The sequence below is a fragment of the Temnothorax nylanderi genome, unplaced genomic scaffold, assembly GCF_030848795.1.
Source record: "Temnothorax nylanderi isolate EJ_2023f unplaced genomic scaffold, tnyl_v1.0 TNYL_tig0007_pilon, whole genome shotgun sequence".
Classification (NCBI taxonomy): domain Eukaryota; kingdom Metazoa; phylum Arthropoda; class Insecta; order Hymenoptera; family Formicidae; genus Temnothorax; species Temnothorax nylanderi.
Window position 1 is genome coordinate 1,170,167 of NW_027249069.1, and position 18,831 is coordinate 1,188,997.

The window sequence follows — 18,831 nt, forward strand, 5'->3', positions numbered from 1 at the left end:
CACACACGGACTTTGAACTTTGACTTTGTCGGAATAAAGGCAAGCAACGTAAGCCAGGTAGGCAGGCGGGCGGCCATGTTTCGTATATGTTTTATGCGGTACTAACTGGTGTCCTTTGACAAGGCGCTTCGTGTATACGCCAATTTTAATCCACCACAGAAGATGAGCTTCTATCTAGCGCCGGATCAGCGTGAATAATATCATGTATAGACTTAAAGAACATGATGCTTTATATTTCCAGAAAGCTACATCGGTACTGATACTAATTACAAACAGGAGGTGTCATTATGCAACATACAATAAAAAATTTCCGAGATTTCTTACAATTTGTAGTAAAATTCATATCTCATAAAATACAATTCTGTTACGGTATGCCGATAAATAACAAAGAACATCTTCGCCAATAATCGCGTCGTTTCGCAGCCCCGAAAAGATGCGAGAATAGGAGAAGTCAGAACGCCCTATTATGCGCGACAACGAGGGCTGTGAGAGCGCCCATAACGACGTAATGACACCCATGATGGGAAAGTTGACTTCCTTATAATAATTGTCGTCATTAATAACGATCGTAACAGCGACGAGCCATCTCGCTGGTAGCGACGAGTGGCGTCGCGCGAGCTCCGCGCGATAAAAGCACGGAAGTACGTACGGGCGGTCGAAGGCACGGATATAGAAACGGTTAAGTGGTGCGTTGGAATCTCTCCCCGGCTCACCCCATAACGCCTTCTCCCAATCTGCAGCCCCTGGCCCACCCCTCCAGCCATCAGTCCCATCGGAGGCCGCCGCGCCGACGACAGCCTATTGTTTCAACGTATTAGTCATTCGACGTATCGTAAAGTGTGCTTCGCGATCCCTCATCCCCGTCGGTCGACGGAACCCAGACCCCAATCCCCGACGTCACCCCACGTCGACGGAATCACAGACTCCACCACCGACTTCTGCTTTCGACTTCGAACCGCGCCGGAGCTTCCCGGTTTCGCCGAGGCGCGTCGGTAGCTTACAGACTGCTACTTGAGTTTTGAAAAAAGAATTCGGAGTCACGTTGTTCAGATATTTAGAACAAATTCGAGTAATAAAATTATAAATGTCCACTTACATGTATTAAAATATATAATATAAATCCAGATATATAGAATAGAACTGTAGAATCCATTAAATATAATTAGAATGTCTATTGCGTGCAAATAATATAGAAATATTAAAACACAGAAATTTTTAATAAATACGAAAATATAGAAAGAATAGGCAAAGTGCAAATTGTAGACGAGAAAATGCGTCTAATAATAAGTGACGACAGGAAGAAATTCATATGAAATAGTTATCAAGCTTCGAAAATTGTTATCTCGTGGAAACTGTAATCTCGTAAAGATACCTGATATTCAGACAAGTCTCATAACTCTCATATCGCTATAACTGTAAAACTATCGTTTTTATTTCTAGACAAGTGAAAGAGAAATGGCGAAGTACGCAAGTAAGCTTAGAATACGAATTGCATCTGCACGAGAAATACAATGCCGCTTTGTAACGCCACCGTAAATTATTTCGAGACCGGCACTAACGTGCAAAGTGCAAAGTTCATGTCGATAACGACTGTATCATGTCACGCTATCACGATCCATTCGCAGTTGTGAATTTTTCGAGGCAACGTAATTATTGAATGGATATAAATGGCACGTGAAGCCATTTCTGGAACATGGAACGGAATTGCAGAACTTTGGCACGCAAAATCTTTGAAAATCATTTATATCATGTTCTATAGAGACGCACATTAGTGTTAGCTGTGTACCGTTTCCAGTCGTGATAAACTGTAGAACTTTCGAAGTAGCGAGACAATACATGTCACGGATATATTTCGCTTTTACTTCGGAAAATTATTAACCGAATAGTAGAATACTTATTACACATTTCAAATTAATGTGTGTCTAAAATTTCTGCGTTAAACATATTATTATTATAATTTAGTTTTGCTCTAATACTTTTAATGTGCAACGTAAATGTATATTCATAATAATGAGTTAAAATACATTAAAGTATTATTAATTTCCAGACTAAGCGATTTTTACACGTCTCAGCTTATTGATTTTACCCCAAGTCATAAAAAAGCAAATACCGGCGCTATCACATCAATATGACATCAATTTCAATGGATATTTATTCTATATTATAAAACACGTATTGTTGCGACCTACTGCTAAGAAAATACTTTCATGAAACGATCAGCAAACAAATTTAAAAGCATCGGCGTAAAATGCACCCGATACCCTAAAAGAAATCTGACAAGTCGCGAAGAAATGTACAATAAACACGTTTAAATTCACGTGGAACGAACGTTCTCGTTCTTGCGGCACGTGACGTTCCGCCTTTCATCGATCAGTTGATCGTCGAATATCGTGACCGGCCGATCATACTTTAATCCCACGATATAATCGAGCGTCGGTGGTACGTCCGCGCCCCTTGTCGTGCAGTCGACTGCAACGACGCGACGAGCATTTGCACACGGCAGCCTGTAGATTTCGTAATAATATCGATTGAACCGCGGGCTCTATGCGTGCTCGATGAAGTCGGAGTTGACTCGCATTAAAGTGAACGAAGCGGCGCGGGCGATCGACGCGATAAATTAGTCCTCAAACCTCGATGCTGTGTTTCACATATTTCCGTTATTGACGAGAATATTTTTGACCATATATTTATAATATTAGTCCGATTAGACGTCTAATTATACATATCTATATATATTATTATTAAATAATATTAAAGTTCTTATTATCGATGATTAAAAATCAGAAGATTGTCGTGATAAACCGATTTTAATTGAAATTCAAAACCGCTTCCGAAAAACATCAGGATATTGTCGGTAATGCAAAGAGTCCTTTGTAAACATAATTCGGAATGCGGAGCACACAGAGAAAGGCAACGAACTTATGAATGCAGAATGGCGCGGTTTTGGCGGCAAGACCTACGAGTTACGCTCATGGGGCGATGCAGCTTGACAAGATTGAGGAGGCAGTACGTTGCGATTTATACATATACATGTTTGAGGTCAACCGATATGCGCTGCTGGCACCGAAGGCATCGTTCACCTACCCTACTTCGCGAACGAAAACTCGAAATTCAGTGACATCAAAAGCTGACCATACTAAATCTCATACCACAATGTACATACTTAATATTTTGCTAGCGAACTGAAAAACAGTTAACGTTGTAGCGTCCGAAATTAAAAATGAAACATTAACGATTTTAAGACATCGTTCGAGTAATTACAGGCATATTAGGAATTTATTAACCTGTAGAGGACGAGAGGCTTATTTTTAGGCTCCACGGGGTCGCTTATTTTTCGTAGTATAACACTTTAACACATATATGGAAGTTATAAATAAAAATCATAAAAAGTCATAAAAAAATTTACCCGTCCTCTAAAGGTTAATTTTTATATTTAAAAGGAAACATAAATTATTTTTTTACAGTAATTACATCATTTTAAAAAATACCGTACTGTTATATTTTATTTATAAAATTTTTAAATAAAACAAATTCTCAAGTTGTACTAATCAATGTCAAATCGATAAAAAATTGAAATAATTTTTTCCTAATAGCACTTGAGAAAATGACTGAAAGATGTCACCAACCGGTTTAATTTTAATCACGTCATGTTAATACACGCATGACAGACTTCAATAAATTTAAATAATTATCTGACTCAATATAAAAGCGTCAAATGATTAAGGTGCGAACATTGTAGGTAGGAATAAACCGGTAATTCCGTACAAGCATGCGACATCGGCTACGGATTAGCTGAAATAATAATGTAGCATGGTACGAACTATTAATACACAACGAAAGGCGTTCCCGTATGCACAATGCCTTAACTGCGCGGTGGCAGTCGCGACCGTACCGCTAAAAAATAAAATAAAATAAAAAAAAAAGAATCAGTTGTAAAGTAATTATTAATGCCGGGGCATGCAACGCCACGCTGCTCCCCAAAACTTTTCGTTGGCACGCGAATAAGCCGTATTCCTTTCACCCTCTGCATATATCTCAACTTCGATTGCCGAGAAATGACGATTCAACCCCCGTATGATTGTCGAACTTAGCCTTTCATTGGCCTCGTGTCTCGATGTTAAAAAATCATGTAATACATGCTAGCATTTTAAAATACAAATAAATAATCTTTTTTAAATAAGACAAATATATAAAAAATTCTTTAAATATATTCTTTTTTTAATATTCTTGCGTCAAAATATATACTCTTCGTATATTTCAGTGTATTAAATAAAAACTCAATGAGAGTGAGAGAGTGAGAGAGAGAGAGAGAGAGAGAGAGAGAGAGAGAAGCAAAGAGGGAGGAACAAATGTAAGAGCTTTTCTAAAAAGACTTTCTTATAAACTTTAATAAACTTTTTTTAACAGAAAGAAAATGTACTTATTAGACGAAACAATAAATTAAATATGTGTTATATTATAATAATTAAGTTTACGTATTTATAAGAAACACGAAAGTCGAAAGAAAACGCAGAGCCTAAAGTCGTTTTGTACAAGTATAATCGGATACACGGAAACACAGACGCGTGTCAGAAATCTTAGGAAACTCGACCGAATGCCTTCGAGTCCCAAAGGCAGGGAGTCAGATATCGCGATTGCCGGTGGAATCGAGCAGAAAGAGAAGGAAGTCCGCCCGCGCGCGCCAATCCCGTGTAAACATTTGCAATGGATTTGCGAGCTATTCAAACGGTTAAATTCTCTTAAGAATTTGGTTTGTACAGGGGTGGTGTGCCACAGGCTGCGCCCACCCCATGTCTCCTTCGCCTATATACCGCGCGGCGCGGCGCGGCGCCGGTGGTTCCTCCTTACCCCAAACGACGAAGACGATTTCTCCACCCCTTCAACCCCGCTTCGCTCTCTCACCCTTTGTATTTCTAACAATTGATATTCTTCGTAGTGTAAAGAAACGGACGACGCACCCCTCGTTCTGCCACCGTGCTCGTTGCCGGCCCGATGTCGAACAAATAATACGGGCGGAAAATCTGAGGAAATTACCGCGACGTGGATAAATCTGCCGTCCTGTCGACTCTTTCGGTTTTCACGCCGCTCTCTTTGCTCCCCGCCCTCGGGATAAATTGGTGGTAGCGGACTTCCGTTGAATCTCTCGACTCATATCTCGACCTTACCGAATTCAATGAGGCGACTCGCAATTTTTTCTCTTTATCTTTCCTTTTTTTTCCACATTTTGTTGAATTTCAAACAAGTGTCAAACCGCAACGGGTAAAAGAAAGAGTGGAGAGAGAGAGAGAGAGAGAGAGAGAGAGAGAGAGAGAGAGAGAGAGAGAGAGAGAGCTTTTACAGCACTATATACTTTATATATATTTATATATATTTATATACGCATAAAATTATAGATTCTATAACATAATTCCAAAAAGAAGTTTTAAATCTCTTTTAAGTATATATGTATAAATATGAGCAGGAATAAACTCTCAATAAGATTACAGAAAAAAATATCAAATTTTATGAATTTATGATATACAAGCTCTCTTTTTCTCGTTTAAATCTAAGATGTCCATATTTTTATCAAAATGATTTACACTATTAACATTTCTACCACTTTTTGGAATACAACTCGAGCCAATATATCTCAAGGAAAGTTAGCACTAGGATCGCTCGAGTCCACGAAAAGGCTGCGGATCACGCGAGAGCAAGGATATCAGTGGCGGCGCGAGGCGGTATCCCTTAAGGCGGCCGCGAGGCGGGAACTTTGCCGGCGAACTTCTATCAAGGGCAGAGGCGAGACCGCAACGATCAGTAGTCCTTCCCGGTAGCAGTTCGTCTCCGGTCTCACGGACGTATGTAAAGCAGCGACCGAAACAGCCGGCAGACCTCCGCGACCGCTTCGGGGGCGCCTTTACCTGCTCCTCAAGACAAACAGTGGCGGTGTCTTAACAAGTGGACCAAGCTGTGCCCAAGACAAAGGGTAATTGAGGGTAGGGATTAATACCCCTATACACCAGAAATCTAGCCCTCCTTCCCGCCCTTCTTCCCTTCCCCTCTTCCCGTCCTCTCGCTCGCCAGAGTTCTAGCGACTGTATCTCTTGGAAGCACACATCCTCCTCTCTCTTCCCTGTCCCCACCACCATTGCGTCAGCTTTCCGCTGACTCGCTCCGCTGGCTGTATCTCCTTCTGGTGTCTTCGGTTTTCTCACGTTCCGTCCTTCCGTCCCGCTCCTCTTTCTCTCGTGCCTCGTTCTAGAGACATCCCGTCTTTTCCCCCCTCGGCGTTCCTTCCTGTCTTGAGCTTGGGCTCCTTCGAGAATTCCCGTCGGAATACGACCGGGTCATCTTGCTAATTAAACAATCAAATACGGGCAGCCACCGGCTGCCCACTATCTACCCGATTCTCACGGGTCTTCCGGATCGATTGATTAACTTCGCCAGAACTTCGATTGTCCCCCGCGAAAACGAATGACTAACTCCTGTGTGGCTGAACGTCCCGGTCAATCACTGTCCAACATTTTTTCTTAACAACGTACCTTCGTTAAAGCTTTAAGATTGAGCTTTAAAAGGATTGAAAACTGATTCATACATTATAAGAACGTATAGAAGGCAACGATATAGAAAAATGATGTTACCATAATAGAAAAAACCTTCGTATACTTTTAAATATAAATAAAATTAATAAATTCCAAATATTTTTGTAATATGTAAATTTAACACTGTTTTAAAATAGTTAGTGCTTTGATTTTAGTTTCGAGTTAGTTTTGTGCCTAACAAACATGCACATGTTATATAAAAATCGAATGCATTAAAACACACCGTGGGATTCATTCGAAAATGAAGTTATGAATTGGTTTCGCGAGGTTACAGTTGGTGTTATCTCGGCTGCGCATGCAAGTAAAGCAGAATCTCGAGCGATCACGGAATTCGCGTTACCTCGGATCGAAAACTTGGCAAGGCCTTAACAGCTCCTTCGAGAATGAACGTGGCGGAGCTGGCGGGCGAGAGGGCTGAGCTTTACCCTCGCGGAATTATAATACAAAATGCCATAACTATCGTCCTAATCACACTTTATTCTAACTGGTCCCTCCGTAACGAGGTAGCGCAGTCCTTTGTGCGAAGCACGCGGACGAGCAGATCGTAAAGTAGAGCCACCCCACGGGACCTAAGGGTTCTACGTTCTTAGCGCACGAAACTCGAAAGGACGCATTTGGAAAGCGTGCGAATATTACGATTACTCTCCTAAGCTCGGTTCATTACTATCGTTTGCGCGAGCCGTTATAGACGCGAGGGGTTCTTAGCGTGCCGCTGTTCGTTAGACACGATAATGATAACGGATAAGTACAACGATCGTATTCCAAGTTGCCAAGTATATCATAGACAGCCTCATATTATAGATAGCTGTCACAAAATAAAATGTATATGTATGAGCAAGATCTTAATGATGCATTCCAACTAAATAAATAAGTCAGTTTTGATCCAATTTTTCGTAACTTACCTTATTTATCGGTAACTAGACTTTATATCATTTGAAACAGAGGCATCTGATAACGTGAGATTCAATAAATATCTATCGTTGTGTAGTATTGCGAAGTGTTTCACAACTTGATTGACAGACTTTACAAGATTAATCGCGTTCCACTTCTGTTTTATAATCAACTGAATACATTTTTAGATTAATCTCTAATGTCTGTTATTCAAGATATGAAACTTTATTCGAGTATCTTACTTGATATGCCTTTTGACACGAAATTCATGTAACAATTATATATGCAGGCCTTAAAACATTAAAAGAAAAAAAATAAGTTTAATTTCTCGCCATGCAAGATACACAAAAATATATCCAGCATCTTATTCCAGCAGTTCGGAAATATGTGATACAAAAAGAAAAATTCCTTCTCGAACGACACAAAAGCGGGAAGGGACAATTTATGTTGACGTGCAGATACGAGCGAGCATGTACGGAACTACAGAGTAACGCTGTAATATCGAATTCCACGTTCCACGTCCCGAACCACCCGCCCAAAGCAAACCTCCCCAAACATTTTATTGGAATCCTTATTCGAGCTGCCTTTCATTGCGGTTGAACTGGAATGCAAATAGGCCGGTGACACTCGATGTGGAAGAGAAACGTCGCAATATACTTATCATACGCCCGCACATTGTTTATATGAAATATGTCAGATGCAATAAATCTTGTCACAAAATTTTAACTTATAAAAGCATAGGATACTACCTGTTTGGAATTGGAGAAAATAATACCGCGATTTGTCGTTGTAATTTGTATCGTAAGTGCTAAATTTACTTTTTATTTCGCCAAACAATTTATATTAAATTGAGCAACTTGCAAAGCCATTAATTACCTTCTTCAAGATTGGTAAAATCTTGTTATTCACAAGTCATTGATTATGCGTTGATTACGTATCGAATGTATTTCGATGCAACGCAATCGTTTTGGCGAGCGTGTTTGGTGAAATAATCGCCTAGCAACGATACAGTGTCGTCGATATTAATTATTGAACCGGTCGCTGGTCATGGTAGGGCCGATAGTGGCAACGTTGACGATACGTAACGGGAGCGGAGGGTATAAGAGGAAGTCAGACGCGGCGCGACGCGTCGACGAGCCAGTCAGATATACTGCACGAGATAATTGCTGTTTTAAATTTTACATTTTATTGCCGATCGGTCGGCGATAGGGCTTATTGCGTGCGTTCGATTGTAATACTTTTATCTCGCATGGCGATAGCAGCTACCCTACCTTGCAAACCGTTGCACTGGCCGGCAGCCTTGCTGAGCCCTTTTCCCTTCCACATCGTCCTGGGCGCGTGCTTCATCCTTCCTGTCGCACGGGCTTCCTGTCCTGTACATAAATGTGCATTTCGTATCATAAATGAGCCACAAAGTAAAGAAACAAAATTAATCATAATATATTTTATCGATGATTAATTAATTTTTTAATCATATCAATTGCTTTCTCTTGCTCGTATCATCTAACAATAAGTAACAAAGTATTCTACATGCTGCGTACCGAGTAATTATAGTTTGTTCTCATTTGTTTTTATAAAGATGCCTATTAATACTGGATCTGATATTTAGATTAACGTGATACATCTTCGGAGAAGTTCATATACGTATATAGCGCGTTGACTTAGCAAGTATTTCACTCTACGTACGATACACACATTACAGGGGAAAATTACATTCTCCCTCTCATTCCCACGAAAATTGCATTCCCGCGAAAGATACGTCGTATTCGAACTGTTCATTCGGCCAGAGGCGAGGTAACAGTTAAGCTCACGATAATTCACAGAGTATTCAGAGTGCGCAACCTTTGACCTACGAGCGTCTCGCATGCCGCCGTTGGGTGGTTATGGGGGGTTAAAAGGCGAGACTACCGATTCGAATGACGCGGCGCGGCGGTGGGAGGCAAGACGGGGGAGTGAGTTAAGAACGTAGAAAGGGTGGAAGGGGAATAAGGGACTTTTCGAGACCGTACTTACTTACGTATACGTGTACCTGGCTGCGTACCTGGCAATGCTACTATCGATTATTAGTTGTTATCTTGGTGAAGTATTGCAACCCCCCGTTTAGCCGGGAGCTAAGCGAGCGAGCAAGTAACCCACCAAGCAACAACACCACCATCATCGCCGGCACCACCACCATCACCACCAGCACCACCACCACCACCACCATCGCCCTTCTAGACGTTGCACAACCCCCGCTTGCCCTCGCGCTACGGCGTAGACCTCGGCCACGTACATACATCACTCGACACCGAGATAAGACTCGGATGGATCGTTATACTGCCCGGTCTATGATTAATAATTACTCGCGGGCCTTTATCAGATGCCAGACGACGGTTGAGTTACCTCGATAACAAGTAATCAAACCCCACGAACTCGCCGAGGCTCAGCGCTAAACGAACGTGTCCGTGGATCCACTGCTGGATTTATTTAAAAACACAGGATCGATTGCTGCCGCGGATAAGACTTGATATACTAAATCTGTCAGTAATAGATAGGCTCTTATTACTCTGCAAATAAAGTTAAGTGATTTAAGGAATAAACGTGTTCTGGAGAAATATAACTGCAGAGAATTTAGAGAACAAAATCCGGATTAAGTGTAAAATATAGTGATTATTATGTAATTAACCGATAACGTATTTTTTAAATTTATTTTTAATTAGACAATAAGGTAGACATGCTTGAGTCTCGGGTCAATCCTTTAAAGAGAATGACAGATCATTAATTTCGCATCAAGGAAACCTCATTAAAGATATAGGAAAGGTGTTCTGCCGTTCCCGCGTGGCGTGCTGTGACACCTTTTCGCCCTTGTAAATGCAAATTTTATTAATAACGAGTAGGTTATATTTCAAATCGGTCCGAGTTTCGCGCCAACCGGTAATCGTGTACCTCAGGTCACGCACCTCTCATTGCACGCACGTTCACCGAGCAACGAGACGTCTAATTTACGTATATGTTAGTGTAAACATGCACGAGAGACTATCGGTTTTTAAACATATTTGCAGAATTGCTCGCCCTCTTAACTCGTGACTTCCCCTTTGGGCTCCGCTCTTTACACCGCGAGAGCCTCGTTTTATGCGACCGCGCTTTTTAATTTCCATTTATTCCAGTCGCATTACGCTCGATAAATCCGGCGGCACGTGTAATTTCTAAAACACATACATTTGATAAAAGGCCGCGAAGTTAACGTGCCTCGGGGTTGCTGCTGTGTGTCTCATCCGGGGGGTTAGCAAGGAGTTAAGAACAGCGTTAATCGCGATTTACCCTACGCTCGCCCTCGTTAGAGTTGGATCGCGAGACGCAAAGGGGCTCCGACGAATCACGACCGTTTTCTCGAACAGCAACGAACAATCGCGGGGGTTGCAGCTGAACGGACGCAGCTAGGTAGGGCTATTTTCTGACTAACCGCCACCATCGCGGGACGTGCATGTTCCGTGCGCTATCGTCGGCCACGATCGGATATCAATAGAATTTGCATAAAAATCTATACGCGACTTCCCAGCGCTGACCGGAACAGCATTGCTCGCTCTTTCGTTCTCCGGCGATGAGCCGCATCGAGCTTTACAATGAATCGACACGCTCGCGCAGCAATTATGAAACGGGGGTGGGAATAAGTCGAATATAACTAATAAAGTAGAATATAATGCCTGTAAAGTAATAATTAATATATAATCGATGAGTATTATATGTAAAAAAACGCGGCTAAAATTTGACAAGCATAAAGAAAAAGGGTATATAATTTACTGCAATATTAAGCAAAATATCTTAAGAATTTTCATATAACTTAAGCAGTACACAAACATTTTTTGCCTTTTCTTGTTAGTACGAAATAACTGAACGTAGTTTTCAATGAGAAAGATGACGTTACATTAAATAGATATTACACGTGATATTTTGCACAAGGCGATTATTTGCACCTCGCATAAATTAACGCGAAAATATTGTCTCCGATTCGTGTGTTTTGTTCGCGCGAAATTAATTCTGCGTGGCGAGAAACGTCACGCGTTCTCAGATGTTTCCTCTATCAAACAACATACACAATGTCCTGCGCCAAACAAAACATTGATTCGCAATGAACGTTGTTCTAACCCGTCTTTCGTCGTATATAGACGCTTAATTAGGCTGCCAGGACTCGTGGGAGTTCGCAACTTGAATCAACGTAGCAAATCGCAATCTTGGAGAATTCTAAGATGTCCTCCACGCATCCTCAATTAGTCCTACACATGTTAAATTTCTTGTTACACAACATACATCTAATGTGTTGTTCGCACAAACGCGAGGGAGAAAAAAAAATATTTTCTGGCATGTATGATACAGCGTAAAAAAAAAACGTTGAGTCCCTTAAAATCATAAAATGATTATCATTTCCTGTGTACGCGGGTGTTAGCGTGATACGTGTCTCCATTACGGATACTTCCCCAGGAAATATTCATTGTCATATTTCGCTAATTGCGTGACCATGTTAGCCTCGATTCCTGACGCGAGGTGCGTGTGCGTTTGCAGAACGTGCATGTACGCACAGCACGCGGTCTCCGCGGAAGGATCGCGACAGTTTCACGTCACTCCCTTCACATGGGACGGAGTGTATTTTATTTGACGGCCTCACCTAAACGTCTTCTATTCCCCGTCGACGTCGACGCGCGTGTCGACACGCCCGGAATTGAGTCGCGCATTCAGTTTTAAAGCGCGTGCCCGTTCCGGAAGTGGAATCGGGAGAGGTCCTCGGGGACTCTCGCGATGCGTATCGCCCTGTTTCCGATGCCTTACGCGAAATAAAATATATTTTACAAACGTGATGGAAACATGTTATTAAAATTTCTTTCCCCAAGGAGCTATTTCTTTGAAGATAGAATCGCTTCGTTACATCCCTCGAACGTATTCTTTAATAAAACTGCATTAAAAGTTTTTAGCGGGAAGAGATGATTATTATCATCATTCTTCGTTTAGAATTGTACAACCAATAATTTGTCGTAATCGAGTATTGTCTCTGCAATACGCTACGATTTTTATTCGCGCAGCGATATGTAATTTACTATCAACCCTTCGAAATCTACTCTTTAAATAAAACATAGCCGACGTTCTCTCTGCTCGATTCAATAACGAGAATTCATCGTGAAACGGAGAGCCGAAATTTTCCAATTGCTTGCTCGAGGAAAAACTGAAGGTGCGCGTGCACCCCAGACGATATTCAGTTCCGAAAAAAAAATAAATAAAATCGTTCAAAACACGCACGTACAAAAAAAAAGCAAAGGTCTGCCGTAGCCGCTTCGCTTTCATCGCCTTCCTCGCGGAAAGCATCGAGGGTTTCGGTTTAAAGCGCCGCTTTTGACCGGAAAGTCCCGGCGTCGTGGTAGACGCCGACGCTCGGTAGTCCGCAGCTGATTTCAATTGAATAATTTATGTTTCATTACGGGGAGGGGGTCCGAGCTTATAGGTCCCTCGCAAACGGCACTCGTGTGTTTGGGAGAAAAAGCCTCGGCCAACATTGCGCCGGTTAAACCGGACGGAGAGCCTTTCATATATTTCCTATACCTCTAGCTATTGAGGGCAATGTGAAAAGAATTTTGTATCGAGGTTATTGAGGGGTGCGCGACCGATACGATGGGCCGGATGATGGCCGACGTCGATGCACCCTCAATACGAAAGAATTCGTGAATACATGTGTTTGTGCATTTGTAACTTGAATGAAACTCTTACATCTTTTAGGGGAGCTGTTTTGAATACACATTTCTTCTTTTCTTTAATTCACAATTTGAAATCGGATTTATTAATTGATAAATTAGAATCTGACACACGTATATTGTAGAAGATAATCATTTTGTATTATTAGAAAGCTATATGTAAAAGTTTCACGAGTCATCCTATTCAAATAGGTCGAGACGCATTATATTTTTGACATTAATACTAGAATAGAAGATAAGTTTCGTAGATATTAAATTATAAAAACACAGTTATATATATTAATAAATACTGGCTAAGAATAAAATGTTTTATTATTTGTGTCAACGAAAGCTACATCAGAGAAAACTCGAAGAGATCGCCTGATAAAATATAAAACTAGATTTCCTTCTGTCTCAGTGAAGAACGTTGCGCCATGTGAAATATCTACAGTGAATGTAGTGCGCGCGTCAATATTTTACAACGCGACAAAACACGTCACGAATTCCGCCCGAAAGAGCCGTTCGATGCCCTACCGTTTGCTAAACATATAGAGATGATAATAAACGAAGCATTTCTTTTTTCTATTTGGATAGTATACAATTCTTAAAATTTTTATTTATTTGAAAACATCTCGACAAAAGTAATGGTGAACTAAAACTTATCGTTAACTATGTAACCAAGAATTTAAAGCAGAACGACGATTCTGCATTCGCGTTTGATCCGAGAAATCGCAAGTTTCTTTCGACCCTCTCGAAGTTGCACCGATCTAGGCAGCCGTGATTTACCGGCTGAAATTTGAGTATCATGAGGCACGCGAAATGCGTATCGCGAATCCAATATACCGTTCGCGGGGGTTCCCTCTATTGGACGATCATAATTCACACGGGGATTCCATAACAAAAGGAACGCGTATACGCGTACGTATCGGAACACCGGTTTATATCACCGGAGATTTGTGAAAAGGATCCGTTTCCACGCCAATTCGCGATGTAATCGTGGGCGAACAAAGATATGTGTATTTAAAAAATGAAATCAATTCAGAGGGTGCAGAAAAAGAATAATGAGTACTCTCACAATCAGTGTCGTAGAAAAAGCGTAACAAAATCAAGACAAGCACATATTTCTCATTAACAAAACGATAGATATAACATTTAAATCGAGTTTGATATTACAGAAAGAATATGTATACAATAACAATATACAATACATAAATTTCTTATATCTTAATTTATCTGATTAAAGTATGTATATTTCATTTTTAATACAAAAAAGTAAAAAAAAAAACAATAAAAAATATTGCGAATAAAAAACGTGTAAATTTAGCTTCTTCAATTCGTAGTTAAAATATAAGATAAATTCAACAAATATCATGATGCTTAACAGATATTATTAAACAAAAGATAGTAATTAATAAAATAGTAATCCGATTTTAAATTACGTTCGGCAGCACGTGTAAAATTCAATATTGAATGTTCCTGCTTTTCCTCGCATTGCAGAAACGCGAAACGAGGTGCAATAACGTTCTCCCTTTCGTTGAGAGCGATTTATTGGCAAGCAGTCACGCATGAACGGAATCCAAGAATCGATTCCTTAAAGCAGTTCAATATACGTCCACGATGCAATCATAACTTATGCAATTACAAAGTTGGCCATTTATCCGGAATTGGTGGAAATCACACGAATAATGTTCGTCCGAAGGCGAATCTTTCGACCCTCCAAATTAACCAATTGGGGTTGTTCAAATCGACGGCGGCAATTCGCAGCTACCCCTTTCTATCGGGGAGTCAGGGAGCCGTTTTGCATGGAGCTTCCAGTCGATAAGAAGACGGTCGACTAGCGACCCCTTATCACTTACAGGGGTATCTACCCTACCGACTCGGGGATGATGCTTGCGTTGCGCAAATGTTGGATTAATTTCTTATGAATATATTAAAGATATTGCCATGCGTTTCGTGATATGCAAAAGAAATCAAGATTAACATGGTCACGCAATTAGCGAAATATGACAATAAATTTTGGAACAAGTATCCGTAATGGAAACACGTATCACGCTAACTTCAGTACACTTAAAAAATAATAATTATTTTGTGATTTTATTTGAAATAAAAATGTCGAAAATATTCTTCTTCACTGAATTTTGTTTCAAATCTACAGTATTTATATATTAAAGATTATAGCAATTCTACTATCTTATATCAATTCGACTATAATCAATAAAATTTATAATAATACAATAATTATAATTAAAAAATTGTAAATTGCAATATAGTAACTAAATCATACTATATTACGATTGTCATTTGATACTGTCAAAAATTGAAGAGTTACTATTTCGAAACGGCAGAAATATTATATTAATTAGGACTATTCTCTCATAACGGACTACGAGATACAAGTGCAAATGACTATAAAAATTAAAATTCGCTCGATTGCCATTAGGAATCTGAAATGGCTGCACAGTCCTAAAAATAAAATGACATATTTGTCACTTTGCCGCGAGATCTTCGCGGTTTAAATCACGACTGTCGTCGGACCGCGACAAGAACGACATTAAGGACGGCTAATCTACCATAACCGCGGATACACAACGATGTCGATACCTGGCAATGTGTTGGTGTCTGGTCGACACTCGCTAATGGGTGAGGGCCACCATTGCACCAGCACTTTCGCTCCGGGAATGTTAACGGGCCTTTCTCGTGTCCCCGATGCATTGGCGGTTATCGTTTGAAGTGCATTATAGATTACGCGCGGTAAGGCAATAATAATTGCAATCATTATGCAAATATCCAGCCCCTCGTTACACGCCGAGGTACTTTACCCCGCTAAACCATAGGACTACCCGTTCCCCATCTCGTATATAGCGTAGACATTCTTTTTTTCTCGGGTATGCTGGCAATTTGAAGTGTGCGCGACGCATTGTTGCGGACTATTTCAACAAAACCTTTGAGCTACAAAGAATGTTCTCTCAGCGAAAAGTACCGCGCGTATTTTTTTTTTGTTATTTCCAACACATCAGACGCAAGAAAGTTTTAAAAAATGCCTGCTTCACATATGGTTCGCGAATAACTTTGAATAATTTCGCAGGTGCTTGTTTTTCTGTAAATATCACGAAAGAATAAAAAAGATTTTCGTTTTTTTAAGAGAAAGAATCTCAGAAAGTCTAAAATCAAATCATAAATCATCGGCGCCATTCGTTTCCGCATAAAACGTACGTTCGCAACTTGATAAATTATTTTTGCTCCATATTAATCACATTAATTTATTTTTTAATGGAATAGTGTCCGAACAATGGGCGCGCAATTACGGAAACATTTTTCACGAAAAAGAAAAAAGAAGAAATAATAATCGAAATGTTTCCGTCGTAATGGTTCCGCGGCGTATACCTTCGACGTGTCCTCCACGACAGAATCGTTCGTCGAGGATAAATCGACACGCAGCCATGGGCCATTCATTTCCGTCGGCAAAAACGCATCTGTCCATTAATGTTTCGTATTCCCGTAAGATACGGCCCCGGGGACGCGATTCATTTATATAACCCCGCACGTACATGGCATGCCAATACCCGATCGACCCCTCATGATCGTTTGTCATTCCCGTATACATCCACGTGCGCATATATACATGGCACTTCGGCGGTGACAAAAGGCGTTCTTACATTCTGCGAATAAAACACCGTAGTTACGAGCGTGTACATGGTTCACTGCGTATAATGCGCGACAACGTGTGTCTGTGGAAAAATCTACAATAAAAGTAGAGAGCACAAGCAGTAAACCCAACACAAAAATGTTAATTCTTAGTAATAATTCGATCTTTTATATTAAAGTTCTTCAATGGTTTAATCCTACACGATTTAACATCGTGAATTTTATTTGCAGCATTATGAACGTTAGTATTTAAACGTTAGCTCGCGAAAGAAGTGCTCATTCCGATCAAGCACGATAAATGAGTATCGCAATCGCATTACTGAGAATAGTTCACGCGCACCCTAACTCGGGTTGTTCCCCGGCGACACATTCGCAATAAAGTAATTAAGCTCGAATTCGCCAAGGCGTCGGCGACAATTGATACGAAGCGAATTGATCGCATCGACAAACTTGCGAGAGCACTCGCGTTTAATGAGATCGGACTGCGATAAGCTGCGGAACAGACGCACTTCCGGCCACCATTAGCCGGTTATTGCTGTGCTTTGTTCTTGATTTATGCACGCGCGCAGTTCTTCATCCTCGACTATCTGAATTCGATTCATTAGCGAGAGCGCTCGTCGCATTTCCAATAGGTGGACCATAAATTTTCCCCTTATCTACATTGTTCGTCGCGGGAGTTCTACAAGCGTGCGCGTCGACTTTAATAAATTGAAAAATCACGCTATACTTGGCGACTAGGATCTCCGAGGTAATATGACTCTCTGACTTACGACGGCCCGTTATCATATCGCGGTAACGAATATATTCCATTACGTGACAACTGTGTGCGTATGAGATAGCGGAGAGAAGAGAATGGGAAGGAGAGAGAGTGGGCAAAAATCTACTCGAATATATTTAATCAGGATCGCCTCGTAATTACGCTAAAAACATTTCTAAACCACACGTGCCTCCCTAATAAAGATGTCCTAGATACGTCGTTTGCACCGCGACGACGTGTGATCGACGGGATTGCACGCATGTCGGAATCTTTTTCTCAATCAGTTTGTTAGTTTCACGATACTTAAGTATATTACTTTTTTGTAATCAGTAAATGCCTTGCCAAAATTAATTTTTGATTCGCTTTTATTTAATAAGAATAAATTAACAACTGCTCGTGCGTCAATAATTCTATAATAACTCTATTAATGCAATCGTATAATACGAATAACTGGTATGTACGTCGCGAATTTCTAATACGCTTATTGTGATACAAATTTCGCAATAATTTAAAAAAAAAATAAAACGCGAAAAATTAATATTTATTTCTTGCAAATGAAACTGATACTATTTTCCGAGTTACTTTTCCGAACGAATGTTAAACGCGGAGGAACTCACCGAAAAACGCTCTCATATTTTTCCATATACGACCGAAATAAATATATGCGGATACGTCGGAATTTCATCGGGACAGAATGAAGGGGGAAACAGGCAGGCAGACGTGCCGCAGTCAGATAGCGGAAGTAGTAGACGACAGCTTCCGATGGACCGCATTGTGTACGAATCGCATGCAAAATGTAGGAGCCAAATATGAATACGCCTCGACAATGGCCTCCTCCGATTTCGTTTCTTTCGATCGTATCTCGCGTAATCGTACAGAACGATGTTCGAGGGGTACATAATTTTTGAACGGCAAAGTTGAATCTTCCCCACGTAGTAATCAAACTACGGTGAAATATGATTTCTTCACAAAACACGCGCGCAATTGCCTTTTCCGAAACAATCGGTCGCTATTTGTCTACAATAGTGACTATCAAAATAAACATACTAATTAATATAAGATATGAGTAAATTATAAATGACAAGATTCGAGTTACTTAACAATTCGTATTCGTATAAAGAAGAGGACTGATCTTTTATTTATGTTATCTTATATCCTCGTATATGATAAATTGCTATTTTTGATACACCTAACAATACTAATGTTACTACGTGGAACTCGCGTCATTGTTAAATTATCACGATTATTTTCCTCGGATCTT

The 18,831-nt window shown here is 40.4% G+C and overlaps 1 protein-coding gene across 6 annotated transcripts in view; it reads right to left on the reverse strand.

The window, feature by feature from the left end:
- Nucleotides 1-18,831, reverse strand: part of LOC139780307 (uncharacterized) — a 258,523-nt gene that overhangs the window by 232,346 nt on the left and 7,346 nt on the right. For all 6 annotated transcript variants that reach the window (XR_011720206.1, XM_071718941.1, XM_071718935.1 and 3 more), the window contains exon 3: nucleotides 8,744-8,845. Coding sequence is in view for 5 of the 6 variants with exons in the window: in XM_071718941.1 (XP_071575042.1) it covers nucleotides 8,744-8,819 (76 nt within the window). In the remaining variant the exon portion in view is untranslated. The remainder of the gene's footprint in view (nucleotides 1-8,743; nucleotides 8,846-18,831) is intronic.